Source organism: Pelecanus crispus, chromosome 5 (assembly GCF_030463565.1).
Source record: "Pelecanus crispus isolate bPelCri1 chromosome 5, bPelCri1.pri, whole genome shotgun sequence".
Lineage (NCBI taxonomy): Eukaryota > Metazoa > Chordata > Aves > Pelecaniformes > Pelecanidae > Pelecanus > Pelecanus crispus.
In genome coordinates this window covers 8,269,448-8,287,714 of record NC_134647.1, presented here as the reverse complement: position 1 = coordinate 8,287,714, position 18,267 = coordinate 8,269,448, and the positions used below count along the sequence as shown (strand labels likewise).

The following is an 18,267-nucleotide window of genomic DNA, read 5'->3' as shown; positions in this document are numbered from 1 at the left end:
AAATAAACAAATAGCTACTCCTGATATTTCGATTTTTCCCAAGCTTCCCTTCTTTCCTCCCCTGAATGCTTTTGTATTCTCCAGTTTCCAGAAATTTCACATTCTATGCCAGGATAGTTTATCTCCAGCTGTAATGAGATTTTTATAGTATGAGGAGATGCTTTAACCCCAGTAATCCACCTCCCCTTCCCCCCCACCAGTGTTTCAAGATAACCCAAATTAGAATTGGGAGACTATATAAATCCCCAAACATTACCTCTTTTGCAGTAAGGCTTTATACTGACAACACATCAAGAACATTATACTCTTACAAAAATGTTTTATCTGTGGGAAGAAATGCTGGACTCAAACTTCCCTAATATCGAATAAAATATTATTTTTCCAATGTATGGAAGTAATGAATTTCACTATTACTACTTGATTGTGTATTTAAGAAAATTCATCTTTGGAAGGCATATCTGTTCCAAATCCACCTCTTTGGACCAGGAACATCTCCTAACCCATTAAAAATAGCTAGCTATGCGATTATAAAGTGCTTCAAAAAAAAAAAAAAAAAATCAACTGAGTTAGTATTTTTAAGATTTAACAATACTGGAGATTTAACCTACCTAAATACAATTAAAAGTAACCTTCTAAGTTTTCTCAAGGATTCTTTTAAGCTTATGTCAGGTTTCATTTTTTTCCTCACTTAGATATTTTCAGAATATCTGCTGAATATCACAGGAATTAGGCTTCTTTCATTACCAACCTTTCTGCCCACATCTCTCAAACAAAAAAAAGTCACATCTGCATGAAGTACATTAAAACAGAAAAAATGGTGTTAGAGGAACAGGAACATCACTTACCTCATCAGCAATCATACACCTAAATAAGAAACAAGAGGGGTGGGGGGGGAAGCAGAAATTAATAGTAAATATAGCAGATAAACCAATACTTAAAAATTGGCTGGTATAAATTTAAGTTATGGATTTACGGAATCAGTGAAAGGAAAAAAGGTAGACTTCATTCCTACAGATATCAACTACAAGAAGTAAATTTGGTATGAATTTAAAAGTAAATATGCCAATTATTCTAAAAACGTATATTCAATTTGTCAGCATTACTGAAGAACCTGCATTGTAAAATTGGAAGTGCTGCTTCGGTCTAGTGCTATATTAACTGTAATCTTAAGAGACATTTTCAAGGCAAGAAGTGCATCTTAATTTTTTTTTGTCTCAGAAACAGCAACGGTTTTGCTGCTTCATGATTAAGGATTATTTGTATGTCAGACTGATTTTTAAAAACTGCTTTCCAGAGCTATCACATTTGTTTTCCAATAGAAACAGACACTCCCTCTCCCCCAACAATTGTACTAGCTGAAGTATTAGAAAGTTGTCGTGCTTTAACCTCAGCCAGCAGCTAAGCACCACACAGCTGCTTGCTCACTCCCCCTACCCCAATGGGATGGCGGAGAGAATCGGAGGAGTAAGAATGAGGAAAAACTCCTGGGTTGAGATAAGAACAGTTTAATAATTGAAATAAAGTAAAATAGTAGTAGTAGCAATAATAAAAATATAATAGTAATAGCAATAATAATATACAAAGCAAGTGATGCACCCGCTGACAGATAGCCAAGCCAGTTCCCAAGCAGCGATCCCTGCCCCCCGGCCAGCTCCCCCCAGTTTCTATACTGGCATGATGCCATATGGTATGGAATAGCCCTTGGGCCAGGTTGGGTCAGCTGGCCTGGCTGTGCCCCCTCCCAGCTTTGTGTGCACCTGGCAGAGCACAGGGAGCTGAAAAGTCCTTGACTGGTGTAAGCAGTACTTAACAACAGCTAAAACATCAGTGTGTTATCAACATTATCCTCATCCTAAATCCAAAACACAGCACTATGCCACCTACTAGGAAGAAAATTAACTCTATCCCAGCTGAAACCAGGACAAAAGTGAAATTGATTTTTTTCCCATTTTGGAGTCACTGAGTTAATGCTACTCTACATGTACAGACAATGACAACTCCAAGTCCCCAGTCAAAACTAGTAGATTCTGTTCAGCATATTTTATTTTTCTAAACATTAAATGCCATCTTTGATATGAACTTACAGGTATTTTAAGTTATTTAGTTTATTTCAGTTATTTAGTATGTACAATCTTAACTCAAGCAGGGTCTAGGAAACTTAAATGTTTCTAGCCCATGTAAGCTTCTTCATCAAATCTTTGAGACTGCATGAAAGACAAAGGAAATTATTTGATGGACATTTAGTTAAGCTAGTAAATGGATGACGCTGCATCTTTCCAAATGTACACATCCTCAGCTCTTTTACAAGCTCAGCTCTCAGCTATTTCACAAACTTTTACTTCCACTACTTTACAGACTTTTCCAAGCTGGGAAAAACCCCACAAAACAAATCACTCCCCCAAAAAACCTAACCAACGAGGCTATCCGATTCAAAAGCATTATCTAAAGAATCACAAAGAGCCTGTTCTACCTCGAGTAATTACTAGATAAAATACATATATTAAATTCATACACACTAACAAATTCAGAGGAAGGCACAAGTCCAAGCAAAAACTGTGAAGAAAAACTCTCCCTTATGAAAGAAGTGAGGAAACAACCTACTCCCTTTAAGCCTTACAGCAAGATGATGACTTAAAGTTCCCTTTTCTCCTATAGCAATCCTGGACTGCATGAACATACAGATTTACTCAGTATCTTCTGACCAGAATCAATGCCGGGAATTCCAAGGCAAGATCTGAAACAGTCACAAACTGTGAATTTCTGCAACTTTGTAAGAATTGTCAGAGTTCCATAGCAATACCTGCTTGGGCTGCAGTTAACTAACTGGCAATTAGATAAATTCTCCAGCTACTAAGTAATCTGGGAAGTTTTTCAAGCATTGTATAATTTTCAAATTTGTCATAAAAAGCAAACTGGAAACTCCCACCAGTCGGTATCATAGTGCCACACAAAGGGCATGGGCTTAGTCAAACCACTGATTGAGAAATACAGCAGTGAGTGCTGTTGGCTGAACTACAGTGACAGCAACAGACTGACAGCTCTGTGCAGTCCATCACTTTGCTTGAGGAGTTATAAATGTTTACTGACAGAAAAAAGCGCCAAGTCTCAGAAACGATGAAATATTTCAAGCTCTGGAAGGGAATAAACTTCACAGGCCACTCTGCTTTTTTTTATCCCCCCTGACTCAAGTATCTTTCTGCCTTGTGCTTTTCACTTCTTATCCCCAGTAGCTTTCAGTCATGGATGCAGACTAGTCTTGATGAATTTCTCTGGATGAATTCTTCTTCATAGTCTGTTCCCAGCACTGCATCTTCTAAGGAAACTGAAACCTCTACTCCTATGCCACATAACTAGATATGCATCCACTGCATCATGTAACTCAAATGAAAAATGATCTTTTTCTTCCATGAAAAAAAAGAAAAATCTTCCAGGTCTTTATGTCTATAAAAATTTAACACACCAAAATATAAATGTTCTGTATTTTGATACTTAAGATCTTTTAAAGAAATACAGAACTGCTTTTCTAGTGGTAGGTACTCTGAAGTTAGGGCAGCTACCCAAAACCACAACAGAAGTCATCTTTTCTGCACAAACCCCAGCCACTTTACACTAATGATTAATGCTTGTGGCAGCACCATCAATTTGGAGCTGTCATTATGTCTAATAACATGCATCTTGCTATGGGGCCAAAATGGACATTTCTGTGGTCAAAACAGAAATCTCAGCAGAAAATGTACACCAGCACTTTTCAGCCATAATGTGCGAGTAAATGTTTGATATTCTGAGGAACATGGTATACTGCTGTTTGCTCGCTCCATCTGCCACTGTAAATTTCGTCTACCAATTTCATCAGTTTCTTTCAACTAACATAAAAAAGAATTCAAAATATATCGTGTATAACTTAATTTTTTACAAGTAACAAACTATCTACTTGCAATAGCTTTGTAACCACACTCCCCTCTCAAATTGTTAGGGATGGAGCAATGAAAACAAAGGAAGAAAACATAATGAAACAAACCTCCCAAGCCTGCACAGATTTACAAAGGAAAAAAGGCAGGAAGAGAATTATTTTTAGTGGCATCTCATGATTGTGGAGCCTTAATGCCTGTGATTTGCAGCTGGGCAAAGACATTTATTTGCAGACAAGTAATACACAATTCTAATTTTAAAATAATGTCAGTTTCACTTCAAAGACTGATTTTTTTTCATTTAATACTCATTGTTAATTGCTTGAACTGAAGTTTACAAAACAAGTCTTTCTTTTTGCAGATTCTTTCAGAAGCCAACTGCTTTCAGTACATGAATCCTGTTTTTTGTAAACAGTTTGAAGCCTGAAATCAATTAGAATGCACAACAACCTCGTGTTGCAGGGTTTTTTAAACTCCTCACACAAATGCAGAAAACGAGCAAGACTACAGCAATTAGCTACAGAGCAGAGGTGTCTCAAGAATAAACCAAAGACCTTCTTCAACAATATAGTATATTTAATATAAGGATATCAGAGCACATGTACAAATATAGCAATAACCAAGACTATATTGCATCCAAGTAGCTGCTGGTAGTAAGGAAATGTGGTAAAGAGGACAAGAATACAAATGTTCCTTACCAACTTGTGCTGACAAATACAGTATTTCTCAGCATATCAACTTACATTTTAGTAGAACTGCATAAATAATGAAATGTTAATTACGCCAGTTCAGACACACAGAAATCAAAGTGAGAATACATAAGATCCTATTGCACTGTGTTTTGACGTATGTGAACTAACTACTTGGACTCTCATCCTTTTTTTCAGGATAACAAGCTACAATGAAGAAATTCAGAGTAATTTACAAATTGTTCTGACAATTACAAGCTGAATAGCAATTAAAGTGAAAAGCCTTAAAAATATGTCAACCACAGGAACAGGTGTTTTTCCATAAAATGAGATTTTTTTCATTAAAATGAACCGTAGCCACTTAAACTTTGATGACTCGAGTATCTGCCGAAGAATAAGAAGTTGTTCTGTTTTTCTTTTTGCACTCATTTTCAGACTGTGCTCATAGAATCTTTGCTGCTATAAAGTATCTTCTGTTTTCATGTCTATTAACTTCCACTTAAGTCTGAAGTGAAACTTCTTATATAGCAGTGACAAAGTTGCCGGCTTTTAGATATTTATAGAAGCTCATCATTTTGTTGCTGGTAAATGGATGGAAGTACAAAGCAACTGCCATAATTTTGTCCATAACATAACCACTCTTAAAAGATAATCATGATAAAGAGATCAACACAGTTTTATCTTCCTTGTTTCTGCAGTACCAATACAAGTAGAGATTCCATGGAAACATCCATATGCTTAAAAGTTAACATATCTATAGTGATATTTTGCTATTTAGTTAAGTATTCATTCTCTTCTCCCACCCTATGATGAAACAGCTTTGTCATACGTAGTTTAGATTTTCTTCCTATACTTGCAACCCATACATTTTTTAGTCATTTAAACATTCAACTAGACACATCACAGACTGATATGAATCAGGTGCACAAAATTGTTTTTAAAGCTCCAGTTAGAGTATCTGAATGTGTTAAGTCCTCTGTTATGATAGTTAGCAACATGAATCACTGCTTTGAGCCACACTGTTCATACTTGAATTTCTGAAGTGCTACAGTTTTAAAATTGCTGATTTATCCCAATTAATTAACATTATTGACACTTACACCTGATAAAAGTTTTGACATGACACACAAGATGAGTTTATGATACAGGTGGAAGTTAAAAAAACTAATGTAAGTGGAAATTGAGGATATTCAAATTATTTTATGACTTAATGCATTTTAGAGCATTCATCCTCTGTAGTTTTCACAGTTTTAGAATAAGAACCTTAAGATGCCTGCTTAATGTAGTTACCAAATATGAGAAGTCCAAAATTTTTTCGTTAGACTCTAGGGCAATGAAAAATAGCTTATATTACTGAGGGGGAAATCATCAAGTGTTCCCAATTTATAATCACAATTAGATTTGAAATGTAAAGAACTACCCCATCATTACAGCCCAAACCACACAAAACTCATAAGATATCTAATAGTTGCATTAAGCTGTTAAAAAGCCATACTTTACATTTTGCTTTACATAATCTTAAAAATATGCAGCCTCTATTTAAAACAAACTTGAGAATGTTCTATATTACTGCAGTCAGACAAGCTGCCAACATGAACATAAAGGTTCCATGCTGTCAAAGCAAAAGAAACAGATCTGCAGCTACATTGAAGGGACAAATATGTATTTTTGTTTCACGTATTTTGACTGCAAGAAGACAGACTTCTTGTTCTCTGAAGTTCAATTAGTCATTTCCTCTCAACTGCTAGTTACCCAATCCGAGCTTCATCATTCACATCCCATCTGTTCATATGACACCTTAATAATAGCTCTATCCAAGAATATAGATCAGAGCTATGATACGCAGTTTCATATCCTGTTATAAGCTCAGCCCACATGGTCAAAAGTTTCAGAAAAGCGGGGAAAAAAAATTGGTTTAGATGCCTCAGTTACACTTACTCTCAGCAGCGAAGTCCAACCGTGCAAAAAGCACCACAGTCAATGGCAAATTCTTTCAGATTCTTTCCCATTTCATTTTTAAATGTTTCCCTTCTTCCTAGTGAATCATGTGGCTAGCATTTGAATCTCTGTCCATTTATCAAGGAAATCTGCTATTTTTTCCCCAACAGAAAGCATCAGAATCTCATTGGGATGCATTACACATGTTGCTACAATCTTTCTACTATTCATAACCCGCTTGCAGTTAGAAATGGGCTTCGGACACAGTAGTATCTTTCATAAATAGAAGGCAACCACAGTCTGGTCTCCACTAGGATTTAACAACCCTTTCATGTTGAGATGTATTAGCTTTAAAATAAAACTACCTTTTCCATTAAAATGCAAACACAAAGAGCAAAACAGGAAGTTTTGTGTGAGAGCGTATCCTGGTAAATGAATATGCATGCAGAGAAGAGAGCAAGAAGTCTACTGTGTTGGTTCATCTCAGGTCCACATAGGTCCAAAACCTTATTGTTGATCTCCACACAAAAGAGAACAAATGCAAGCACCTGAGGTTCCACACAAAACCCATCACTGTGTGTGAAGCTTTCTTCTAAATGTAAAGAATCACATAATTTAAGGGCCCACACAAAGCTGGATAAGTCAGGACCCCAGAACCAGATATTCACAAGCTAGCACGCACTATTACAATGGTCTTGTAAAGGTATCAAGCACCAAGCAAAGGTGCACTTACAGATTCTTGCTACAGCAAACCTTGGAGAGAAACCAGAAGTTAGCAAAAAACAGGTAAAGGGACTAAGGAAGAAACCCAAAACCCAGCCCTGTGAAAGCTCTGGTCAGGAAAGTTCTGCCTCTGGAATGCCAGAAAGCATAGTTTTTCAAACCTCAAAGAGCACAGAAAGAGTTCCTGGTTGTGTTGACGTCAAGAAGATTGGAACCAACTTTGCAAAGCAGAAGGAGAAGCAGATCTTCAAAATTTTATGCAGATGAGTTGATTGGAGAAGCAGAAGGAAACTAAGGCTAAGCTCATGTGGCATATGTCATATAGCCACACGAAAACAGTCTGCATCAGAAAGAAGTTAATAGTAAAATAGTTTCATAAAATGAGTTCAGGGAACAAAAAAATGTTTAAATGGAAATAATTTCTATTTCTGTGTGTCTGGGTTACATTTGGGTCACCCTTTTTGAAATGTTAGCAATATTAACTAAGCAAACAATACAGTTCAAGTTTCTTATATTAATTATGGCTACTTCAGCAAGGTATCTTCGCAAAGACAAAGAATCTAATTTTGGACTTTGCTCTTGCAAGAATACCAATTAACACCACACTGGTATATATCTAAGGTCTATATAACCAAGAATCCTACTAAGTAATACAGACAGTGCTAGAGGTTTCTTGTACCTACAGAAATATTTTGCAATAATATCCTCTCTAAACTGGACAGTTCTGCTTCCTTACATAAAGGATTAAAAGCTAAAGGAGTATAGCAATCCAATACAATTATTGCTTGCTTGTGGGAATGATTTACCTTTTTGATTAATTTTCAACAGCTTTTCATCCAGAAAAAAAATAGTTAGAACCGCAGGTAACTTTTTCAGAACAAACTCCTTCACTTTCAAATGCATTTTCCAAGACAAACATTCAAAGCAGAAGCATTTCATTTCTTAAAATGCTGAAAAATTTTGTTACTACTCAAACAAATTAAAGCTGTTTTTGTTAATGCAGTCTTTGGAACATGTTGTACAGAGGAAGCTCGCATCTTTCTTTCACTAGTGTGGGTGTCCTGATATTCTTGGGATTCTCACCTACTCATGTGAGTCAGTTTTATATAACGCTACAACATATAATTTACCTCCTACTCACAAGCCAACACTTTAGCACTAAGATCTTAACCAAGGGTTATTTAAGGAGTCTGAACTTAGTACATTTTTATATAAAACTGCGCAAGCAACCATTACATTTGTGTGTCAGTAATCACAGCACGCAGTCCTAAAACTAGAACAAAGAGAGCTGACTTCCTTGCACAAAAAAAATCAAGGTTGTTTCACCAAAAATAGAGCCCCAGAAGATTTAAGATAGGGTTAGGGTTAGGGATTAGGGATAGGGATGATACCCTTGCTCTTGAACTACACTAGGTATTTAAAAAAAAAAAAAACCAACCAAAAAACCCAACACTCAGTCTAATGTAAGACGCGCTAAATTGCCACATCTGCAGTGTTAATGATTCTCTAAGGGAGTCTAGAGGAGAATGGTTGTGCTGTCATGCTTTTCACCAGCACTCCTCAACATGTAACTGAAAAAAACTTCTAAAACGCTTTATTAAGATTTGAAAGCTACAAGAGCACATTTGTGAACAAATTCTTGTATTCTAGCTTTGACAAAAATGTGTGGAATGGCATATCAAAGTGGTCAAGTTGAAGGTTAAGCTCAATAGCTTTTTTAGAATATATTAATTGAGCTGTTAACTGATAAAAATTCTAGTCAAGATGCCTAACAGTGATAGTGAGAACTCTTTACCCATTCAGTCACTGGCTTCAGAGACAAATTGGTTCACCAGCTGACTCAATGCAAGAAAAATTGACTTCAGTTAATTGGAACAGTTGGAATAACATCAACCAATTTCAACTACTGACAATCCAAGCTACAAACCTTAACCTCAGTATTAATCAGCCTGACTGAAATACCTGTGATCAACAGTAGTTGTTCTTTACTACATAGTCTAATGACTTTCAATGACATTTGGGCACTTATCACTACTTTTCCAACAAACTCTGCTTTCCCAAGTGACCCTCCCCCTGCAGTGATCTGCACTGCAAGAGTTGCAGAACAACTACTCTGTTCATGTCTTCCTCCTTTAAAGTCAGCTGAATCAGGCAACAGGGAAAAGAATTACCTAGAAAAGTGTCTCATCACTAGTGTCTCTATTTCCAATAGTTCCCAGATTCAATGTCTTTTCCCTCCAGTACCCCAAGCTCTCAAAATCAGTGTTTAGTTTTCTCCTACCCTTGGTTCCTTCTCTGTACCAATACTTCAAAATACTTTTGTACCTTCAAAATACTTCAAGAACAACCACACATTCAACTGTTGACAGAAAATCCCACTTCTTTCCTGACATATATCTCTGAACTAAGCAATTCTGCTGATCTTTTCTACATTGCTTTATCTCCTCTTTTCTAACTTGCCCCGCCTCCAACACAGTACAGACATCATAAAGCAGGTGGATTTAAATTGTTTACCCAGCTACCTTTGGGGCATTTTCTCTTCTGCCCATGTTCTTCCTCGCCTTCCAACTTCCTTTAGTCCATCAGAATTTGACTCACACTTTAAGACCTTACTTTTTCTCACTCACGTTAAGGCAGCTTGCCTCACATACGCAGAACAGATCACTTTCATTCTGCCCTCTCCCTGATGCTTATAGTTAAACACAGCTGTTTTTCATTGTGGATTCTCCTGCTGCAAACTTCCATTGCACACAGCTAACACTAAACTCATTTCCCCTCTCTCCATCACTGTTGACAGCCTATTACCTACACCTGTAGTTTTTATATCACTTGGTTCTTCTCTTCCATTCTAACAATGCCCTGCATTTCTAAAAATCTGCATTTTATTCTCTATTCCTGCTGCTAAAAGTCCACATTTAAGCCCAGGTAATTTCTTGGATTACTGCCATTGCTTTTGTAACCCCACACAGTTCCTCTCCTGAATGACATTCTACATTCACTTACTGACAATGCATTTTTTTGTTCCATTTGAACTGCTTCCCAGTTCCTCCAGCATCACTTCCAAACAAGTCTCCCTGGCCATGAAAGCTCTGCAGAATTTGGCTCAATCTCTCATTCATACTTCCTGCATCTGAACCTCATTCTGTGAGCTAGCATCTTCATTTAATCATCTCTCTCTCCCTGCTTTGGCACTTCTCAGATGTGAAATGTACTCTGAAACATTACAAACCAATGTCTTTAAAAAAAGAAACCTTTCATTAAAAGCACAGTACTCACAGAGCTACTCCATATTTAATTGCTGAAATGTATTAAATTAACACTTTGATCCTCTACATAGTCATTAAATAGCCATTCCATTCTTCTTCCCCAAGGATTACTTTTCAGCTTTTTTTTCTAAGACTGGAAACAACTGCACATCTATTATGATGCAGGGTTTAAGGACTCAGATTTATCACAAAATTATAATCATTTAATATTATCTAAAATGAGTTGTTGAATATGTTGGAATAAAAGATTCCTTTCTTACTCTAGCAAGAGACTTCTGCCTTGTTTCAAACACCTCTTTCAGACTATCTAACCACAATCTACTGGGACTAGAGATAGAAATCATATTAAAAAGTTACAATTATTTTTATTCCCAGTTCTCTCTGATCTGAAGATCTACAAATAATGGAGACATTTGTTGATGGCATTTGATGCTTCAAGTCACTAAGTACAAATTAAAATAAAAATGAAACATTCATAGAAATATTGCTAGACATGACTAAAAAACCAACAAAAACACCCCCAAAACCCCAATGTGAACAGAATTTCATGTTCTAACATGCAAATTTAATTAATTTAGCATCTATCAAAGTCAGTGTGACAAAACCAGAGAGAATAAGTAGATCTTCCAAAAGAGACTATGATGAAATTCAAAACCAGACAAGATGAAGTTATCTTCTTTATGTTAAATTCTGAACTTTCCATCTTAAGATCAAATTGGTCACAAGTTTAATAACAAGAATCCAGATTAACTCCAGTCTCAGTGACACTACAGTGTCATGGTGATAGCAGTGTAGTATCACAGTAAGAACAGCGATACTACAACATCTAGAGTCATTAAAGGATACTCTGCTTGGTATTTACACCAGTTCTACATCCTTATCTGCAGTGTATAAGAATGATAGTCATTATGTGCTTAACAAGGAAATAGTCAGAACGCTCACTAAGCTTTTCAGCAACTTATTCAAAACAAAATGGCTTAATACGAATAAAAGTCAAAGAAAAATTCTTCTTATAATGTTCTCCATAAATACTGATACCAAAACAATACACTGATAATTACCAAATAGCTATAGCTCCTTAAAACATGAGCTCTCCATGTCAACCGTTTCTGTTACATTTCTCTTCCTTTAGAAATTAATGATTAATGTTTTCACTACGTAAGTGAAGTTGTATGCTACTTGCTTAAGTTAAAGTAAGACATTAAGTAAACTAATAGACTGTAATGATGTGAGGACTTACAACAGAGGTGAAAACAGTAAAGCAAAATTCAACTGCAAATAACAATGCCACATCTCCCAGAAGAGAAATACTGAGAAATAATACTGGGGGACAATCCAACAGTAGCCTGTAAAATATTTTTGTTAAGTGTTCCTTTAAACTATATAGCTGATTCTGAAAAGAGATGATTTTAGACAATTGTACAAAGCAGTTGGTCTTGCATTTAATCACAACATAGACTTGCAGCAACCTATGTCCTTTCAAACAAAGGACAGAAAAATTAGACATAGATGGTAACAGATATGTAAACATGCATCTAGGCTTAGTGCTGCAAAATGGAAATGGAAGGAAAATGTATTTTCTTCTCTGAAATTTTCTTATTCATAGCTGCTATCAAAGATCAGAAACTGGAGAAAAGAAATACACTGAAAAAGCAAATCAATCAGTAATCATGGATCAAAAAATAGTAAAGATAAAAGCAAAATAAAGCAAAAGCTCTGGTAACTTAAAAAGGCAATACAAGACTGAAAGCAATAGTGGCATTATACAGAAGGAGAAGGAAAGATTAATAGACAACATAAAACCCATAATCAAACTCAGTAAAAATGACAAAAATAAGAGTGAAATGGAAAAATAGTTAAACAAAAGCGTAAGAGAAAAGGACCTACTGTTCTAGCACAAACTAAAATGTGCATGGAAGCAAACATAGACTGAACATACTTTCTCTTATTATATCAGTCTCCAAAAGCTAGAAATATAACTCCCTCAGACACCCTTCTCAAATGGAAATGATACCTTTCATACTATTCAATAGCTAATACAGAAGAATTCACCTGATTCAGGCTATCTAGTTCAGAGTCTAGGCAAAGAAAGCTTAACTTCTTCCTCAAGGTCTAAAAAATTCTATTAAGATACACATTCCCCCCCACCCATCCAACACACTGAACATGCAGACTATAGGGTCTACAGGGTGGGTTTTTTATGTTCAGGCAGGCTGCATGAGATAGAACAAAGCAGATTCAGAAAAAGGATTTCTAAGAACTAGAGAATTTTGTATTTCAAGGGGCAAAAGAAAAGTTAGTCTACCGTGATGCACAGATAACTAGACTCAATTTCTGTGTATTCTCATCACTCCTTCCTACTACCATCCTAGGCAGTTAAAGAAATTTGTGTAGAATTTGCCCGAGAATTTAAGTACAACTTACATCAGAAATTCCTGGCCCTACAAAGGACTACACTGTGCTTGGGAATTCTAAACATTTCTATTTGCTTCCTGCTCAAGAGCTACTATTTCTATGATTGAACTACTAAAACCTCAGCAGACTCTATATACTCTACCTTTCCAGTGAGGAACTGGAGTGAGAACCTTTTAGCTGTGTTCATAAGCTTTGAGGAAATTTTGACCTGAGCCTCTGTTTTTCTGGTCTACTTTGAGGAAGGGGGGCGGAAATTAATTTCTATAAAGACTGATAAAGTCTTCAAACTAAAAATCTGTTTTAATTAACAAAGAATTAACGATGCATTTCTCCTGTGTAGCTTGCTAGAGATCAGAGACACAGTCAGTGAAAAAAATGTACTATTTTGAAGTGCAGCCAACCGACTCGCTATTGTAATGGGGGACGCTTGCACTCCATTCTCTAATGAGCTCACTATCACAATGATTCTCTGTAGCCTACTACCCAAAACAACATTAAACACTGTACAACTTTTTGTTACTCTAGAAAAAGACTGCCTAACAGAACAAATACCCTTTCGTTAAAGGTGATAGCTTTTAATGCCAGATATGAACTCTGCATATCACATTACTGCCATCCGTTGTAATTTACAGCTTTTTTTACTGTGTCTATACTGAATAAACAACATTAAGCCAGCATGTATGGGAAACTAAAAATCACATGCTCCAGAATGTATAAATATAAGTTAATGCATTATCTCTAAAACTTATAAAGGTACCATTAAAAAGCAAAAATTATCTATAAATCAACACTGGAGTAAAATACAGATCCTGGTAAATGTATCAATAAGCATTTCAATATTTAGATAAATTTATAACAAAAAATCTTGCTTTTGGCTTTTTTTTTGCCAGAAAATAGAACTTACAACATTAATGCACTTGAACCTTATGTAAGAAAGTGAGAAGAAAACACAGCAGGAAACTAGATTACCCCAGTAAAACTGCTTGAGCATACAATTATAATGGAAAAGCTTATTTCATGAGTGGTAAATATCTCCAAGTCCTCTTTTGCATCCACAAGCAAGACAGCTTAAACAAATTGTTCTGCCAACATTTCTAGAAAAAAAAGATATCTGTGTGTCTGAAGGCATCTTTTTCAGATACCGTCAACAAAGCAAGCAACACTAAATAATGATGTTTGCGAATCACACGCTGACAGTTGTTATTATAAAACTTGATAAAGCATTTAGTGATACTGTTTGCACGGTTACCCAGTAGCAAGAGAGCTAACTTTCAAACAATAGTAAGCCTCTGACTTTTACATATATCCAAGTGAGCAAATTGTTTGTAATACAAGACAGACGTCGCACACTTCTATAAAGGGAGGATATAAACCAGAAATATATGACAGAAAGAGATTGTGAGTTTCCAAGTACTATGTTAGTGAACAGTAACAGTAAAAATAATTAATATCCAAAGAGAGATATGGGCTCAAAAGAGATTGAATACAATCCTTATCAGTACTAGCAAGCCATTTGCCCATATATTTCTGCATCTTGGATATTTTGCCCAAACTTCTACCACTTTTTCCAAAGTATTGTGCTTCAACACTGCCACCTCCTCTTCACTAACACCTGACCATTGGCTGGTGACTTCTCAATATTGTTTAGGCCTTCATTCTCAAGTCAGCTTCCTCCTGCATACTTCATAGATTTTACATGGAAGAATAAAATAGGCCTGAAAATTACACTCTATTGCTTAAAATAACTAAATCCAATAAGCCAGATGACACCTTTACTTTAAGGTTTTCGGTTTATGCCTCTTCACTTGTGATTAGGTTACCCTGAGCTCTCAGCAAATGGGGATTTGTCCACATCTGCCCAAACTATGACTAATAACCAACAAAGAGCAGAGAGGATTGCTCACCTCCACCTCCCAACAGCGTACAGACAACTGACCCTAACAACCTATTTCCTGAGCCCATTGCCAAGACTTTATGTTCCTGGAAGGGACAAGTTTGTTGCTTTCTATTTAAGAAACAGTTTAAAGCACATGTAAATAAATAAATACACATTAATGCTGTTTTTAAAAGTAACTTACACTTTTCCTGAAAGAAAGGCATAAAAATAAATTGTTTTCAAGGACAGAATTGTGTGCACCCAACTTTTCTGCACATTAATGTTTGAGGTTATAAATAAAGACCAAACACTGTTCCCATCCCCAGATACCTATTCCTAAGTGCACTTCTGAAGAATAATCTCTAGTAAGGAATAAGCAGCCATGCAGTTATTTACCTTTAAGGCATGGCTGTGAGCTAAAAGGTATCTTAGCATACGTTGAACTATAGACTGTCTTGTTGGCTCTAGAATTATTAGTTCCTAGAGAAGTGTTAGGCAGTCTCTGTTAGTCTAGACAATGCCTTTGGAGCATCTACTGAAAAAGCCTTTGATTCATTTACTAATGAATCAAAAGCACAAATCACAACAGCATTTTTTTCCTCTGGGAAAAGACGAGGGAATTAATAGCTTACTCCTGGCCCCTTCCATGCAAGAAACAGAAGTTTGTTGTAATGATAAATCCCTTTTCACACTGGGTGGTGCTTGGCTAACCTAAGATAATATTCATTGTATCTCTTCAGCCAACAATAGAGCACTTTCTCTACACCAGTTTCCTGTTGCTACAGCAAAGCATGGATTAAGCAATGACTGCAAAGGGAGTGCACAGCCTGAGGGAGAGAAGAAAGAAGAGCTGAGATGCACATACTGCTTACCTCAAGTCCTATGTTTATATATTTTTAAAACTAGAAAAGCCACTTTTATGGAAAAGTACCAGACCCTGCTAAAATATACCACTGGGAATACTGAAAGAAGGCTTAAATCATTATAGAGTACACAAAAGGGAAAGACTTAGGTGAGCCGAGGGCTGACAAACTTAATAAGAAAATTCAGCTACAAGCAGCAGAGGCTCTTGCTCTCTGTTTTGGGACAGAAAGAAAATCAGATCTACCTGAGCAAGGGACAGATTTAAAAAAAAAATACTCCTCAGGCAAGTTTGACTTAATAAATTTTACTTCATATAGAGGCTGGCTGAGAGTATGCACACAATTCCTCAGTTTGACCCACCTAACATAGAACTTGCTCTGCCAAGGAATGAATTTTCTTGCAATCATGATGAAAATACTTTCATATGCATGCCACAGTAAAACCATCAGTGCCATATTGCTCAACAGTCTTTTGTTAATGAAGCGTTTCAAGAAAAAAAAAAAACATAAACCCCATAATCCTAATGAAAATAATATCATTCCCTCCTGACAGAAAGTCATTAGCCTACGTATTCCAAACCTTTTTATTTCTTGCATGCAATTGTTACTTCTCAAACAAAAAGAAGAAATACACACCTGATTAAAATTTATCTAGTCCTACAGTTAAGCTGCTTCCTGAGGAAGCTCTATATTATACAATAGGCTACAAAAGATTATGCTACTTTCAAATACATCCACTAGCCTACACTAATTAACATTAAAGAAACCATACACATTTAATGTCTTCTGTTATTTCACTATTTGTATATACAAATGCACTTCGATTGCATACTATATAAACTTCACTTCCCCTTATTAGAATCAGATCAACTGAGACATGGTAGCCAAGGGCTTTGGATTTATTAAATTCAACTCTGATGTAGACTTTGCTGTCTATTCTATCACAGTCTTAGCAATCCATTAAAACTGTGTGCATTCATTCTCACAGTCACACTGTGCAGCAGGGAAGTGCCTAATATGACCAGTGGTCACAGAGAAGTTAATGCCAATACAGCATAAAGCTTTTTAAATCTCAGGCTTGCACATTAATGGCTGGGCTCATCTTTCTACTCTGCTACCTTGTCTGGCAGCATAAAAAAGATGGCTTTCTTAATTCCCTGAAGACAGCAATGTTATAATTGCCAAAGGTTTTCGGCCAGATGAATAGAGCTAAAGTGAAAATCTTCAGAGGAAATTTTAATTGATCAAGATTTCCATAAAATTGCAAGAACTGATGATAAGCAGTTCCTTTCCAATTTTACACCTTTAGAGGAAGAGATGCACATTTCTTTTCTCCTGCAAGAAATCACAAACATTAGCAAGCAACCCCCTTAGACCCTAAGCCTCTTGTTCAAGCAAGATGATGAAATGAAAAACCTAAGTTAAAATAATTTAATTTGTGCCAGACCTCTAAAACGTCATTACTTTGCACAAGAACAACATACAGGAGTTGCCTGGCTTTAGGTTGCAATTGCCTAAATTTTCTAAAATTTATAAATGTGGAAATAGCATTTCCTTTCCCTCTTCTTTGCCCCTGTAACTCAGTAACTGACTCTTACTCAGCAAAAATATTTCGAGCCTCTGCTGCATAAACTATTTTTCTGATTTATCAGGTACTTAATTGTTAAATGCCTGCTCTATCAGTTGCTGCACTTGCTAACTGAGCACTCTGCAAGGCTTCTTCTGCTCTGCTTTTGCAGCTCAGTGAGTTCCAGAACACCCTGATTACATGCCAGAATTGTACGAAGTTTAAAATAGAATGCCACACAGATGCATCAAGATCTGTTAGTCATTCTCTTAACAGCTCTACCACGCCATTAAGAACCAAAGAAACAAATGTGAATTAACTTATTTTAAGAATTCTCTCGTAACATGACAAAAAGGATGGTCCTACTGATATCAACCTCCTCTTACGTGTGGAGATCTTTGATACTGCAATCCTTTTTCGCACAATGAATTATTAAACATTTCTTCATCCTCTGGGGAAAAAACAAAACCACCCCTCATTTTAAACCACGTTATCTTATAGTTTACAAAAAATTTCTGTAATATAACTCACCTAGGAGCTGCTAGTATTGCATAGTCTTTGTAAAAATTAATTTAGATTTACCTAAAATAATTATTTTTAGCACATGACACAATAAGGATTTTACCTGCCACTTCTCTGAAGTGCAAATATGATGCCTTTCTCCTGAAAAGGAAGCAGTTTCTTTCTCAGTCTTTCAGGTAGAAAGGACAGCTTAGCATCAACGTTTTCTGAATAAGAAACTTCAAGTGCAGGTGTTTCCTGGAATGTACTAGCCATGTTAAACCTAAGGGAAACAACATTAAAAAAAAAAAGACGTCTTACTTAAAAGGCAGGTCTACAACATGTTACAGAAAAAAGCTTCATGGAACAGTAATAATCACTCCATCTTGAAATATTCAATATCTACGCAACTCTTCAAGTCTTGAGAATTCTCCCTAGAAAGCATAAAATAATGCACATGATGGAGGAAGAGCCTACCACCTCAGTATCAATAAAATATTCTAACTATTCCAGTATGAAGA

At 36.1% G+C, this 18,267-nt stretch overlaps 1 protein-coding gene across 1 annotated transcript in view; it reads right to left on the bottom strand.

Annotated features, from left to right (window-relative positions):
- ZRANB3 (zinc finger RANBP2-type containing 3) overlaps positions 1-18,022 on the bottom strand; it is a 47,047-nt gene extending 29,025 nt beyond the window's left edge. Inside the window, exons 1-2 of the mRNA XM_009485269.2 lie at positions 17,871-18,022; positions 846-864 (exon numbers count right to left, since the gene is read on the bottom strand). Of these exons, the coding sequence (XP_009483544.1) occupies positions 846-864; positions 17,871-18,022 (171 nt within the window). The remainder of the gene's footprint in view (positions 1-845; positions 865-17,870) is intronic.
- Between the last annotated feature and the right edge of the window lie 245 nt (positions 18,023-18,267).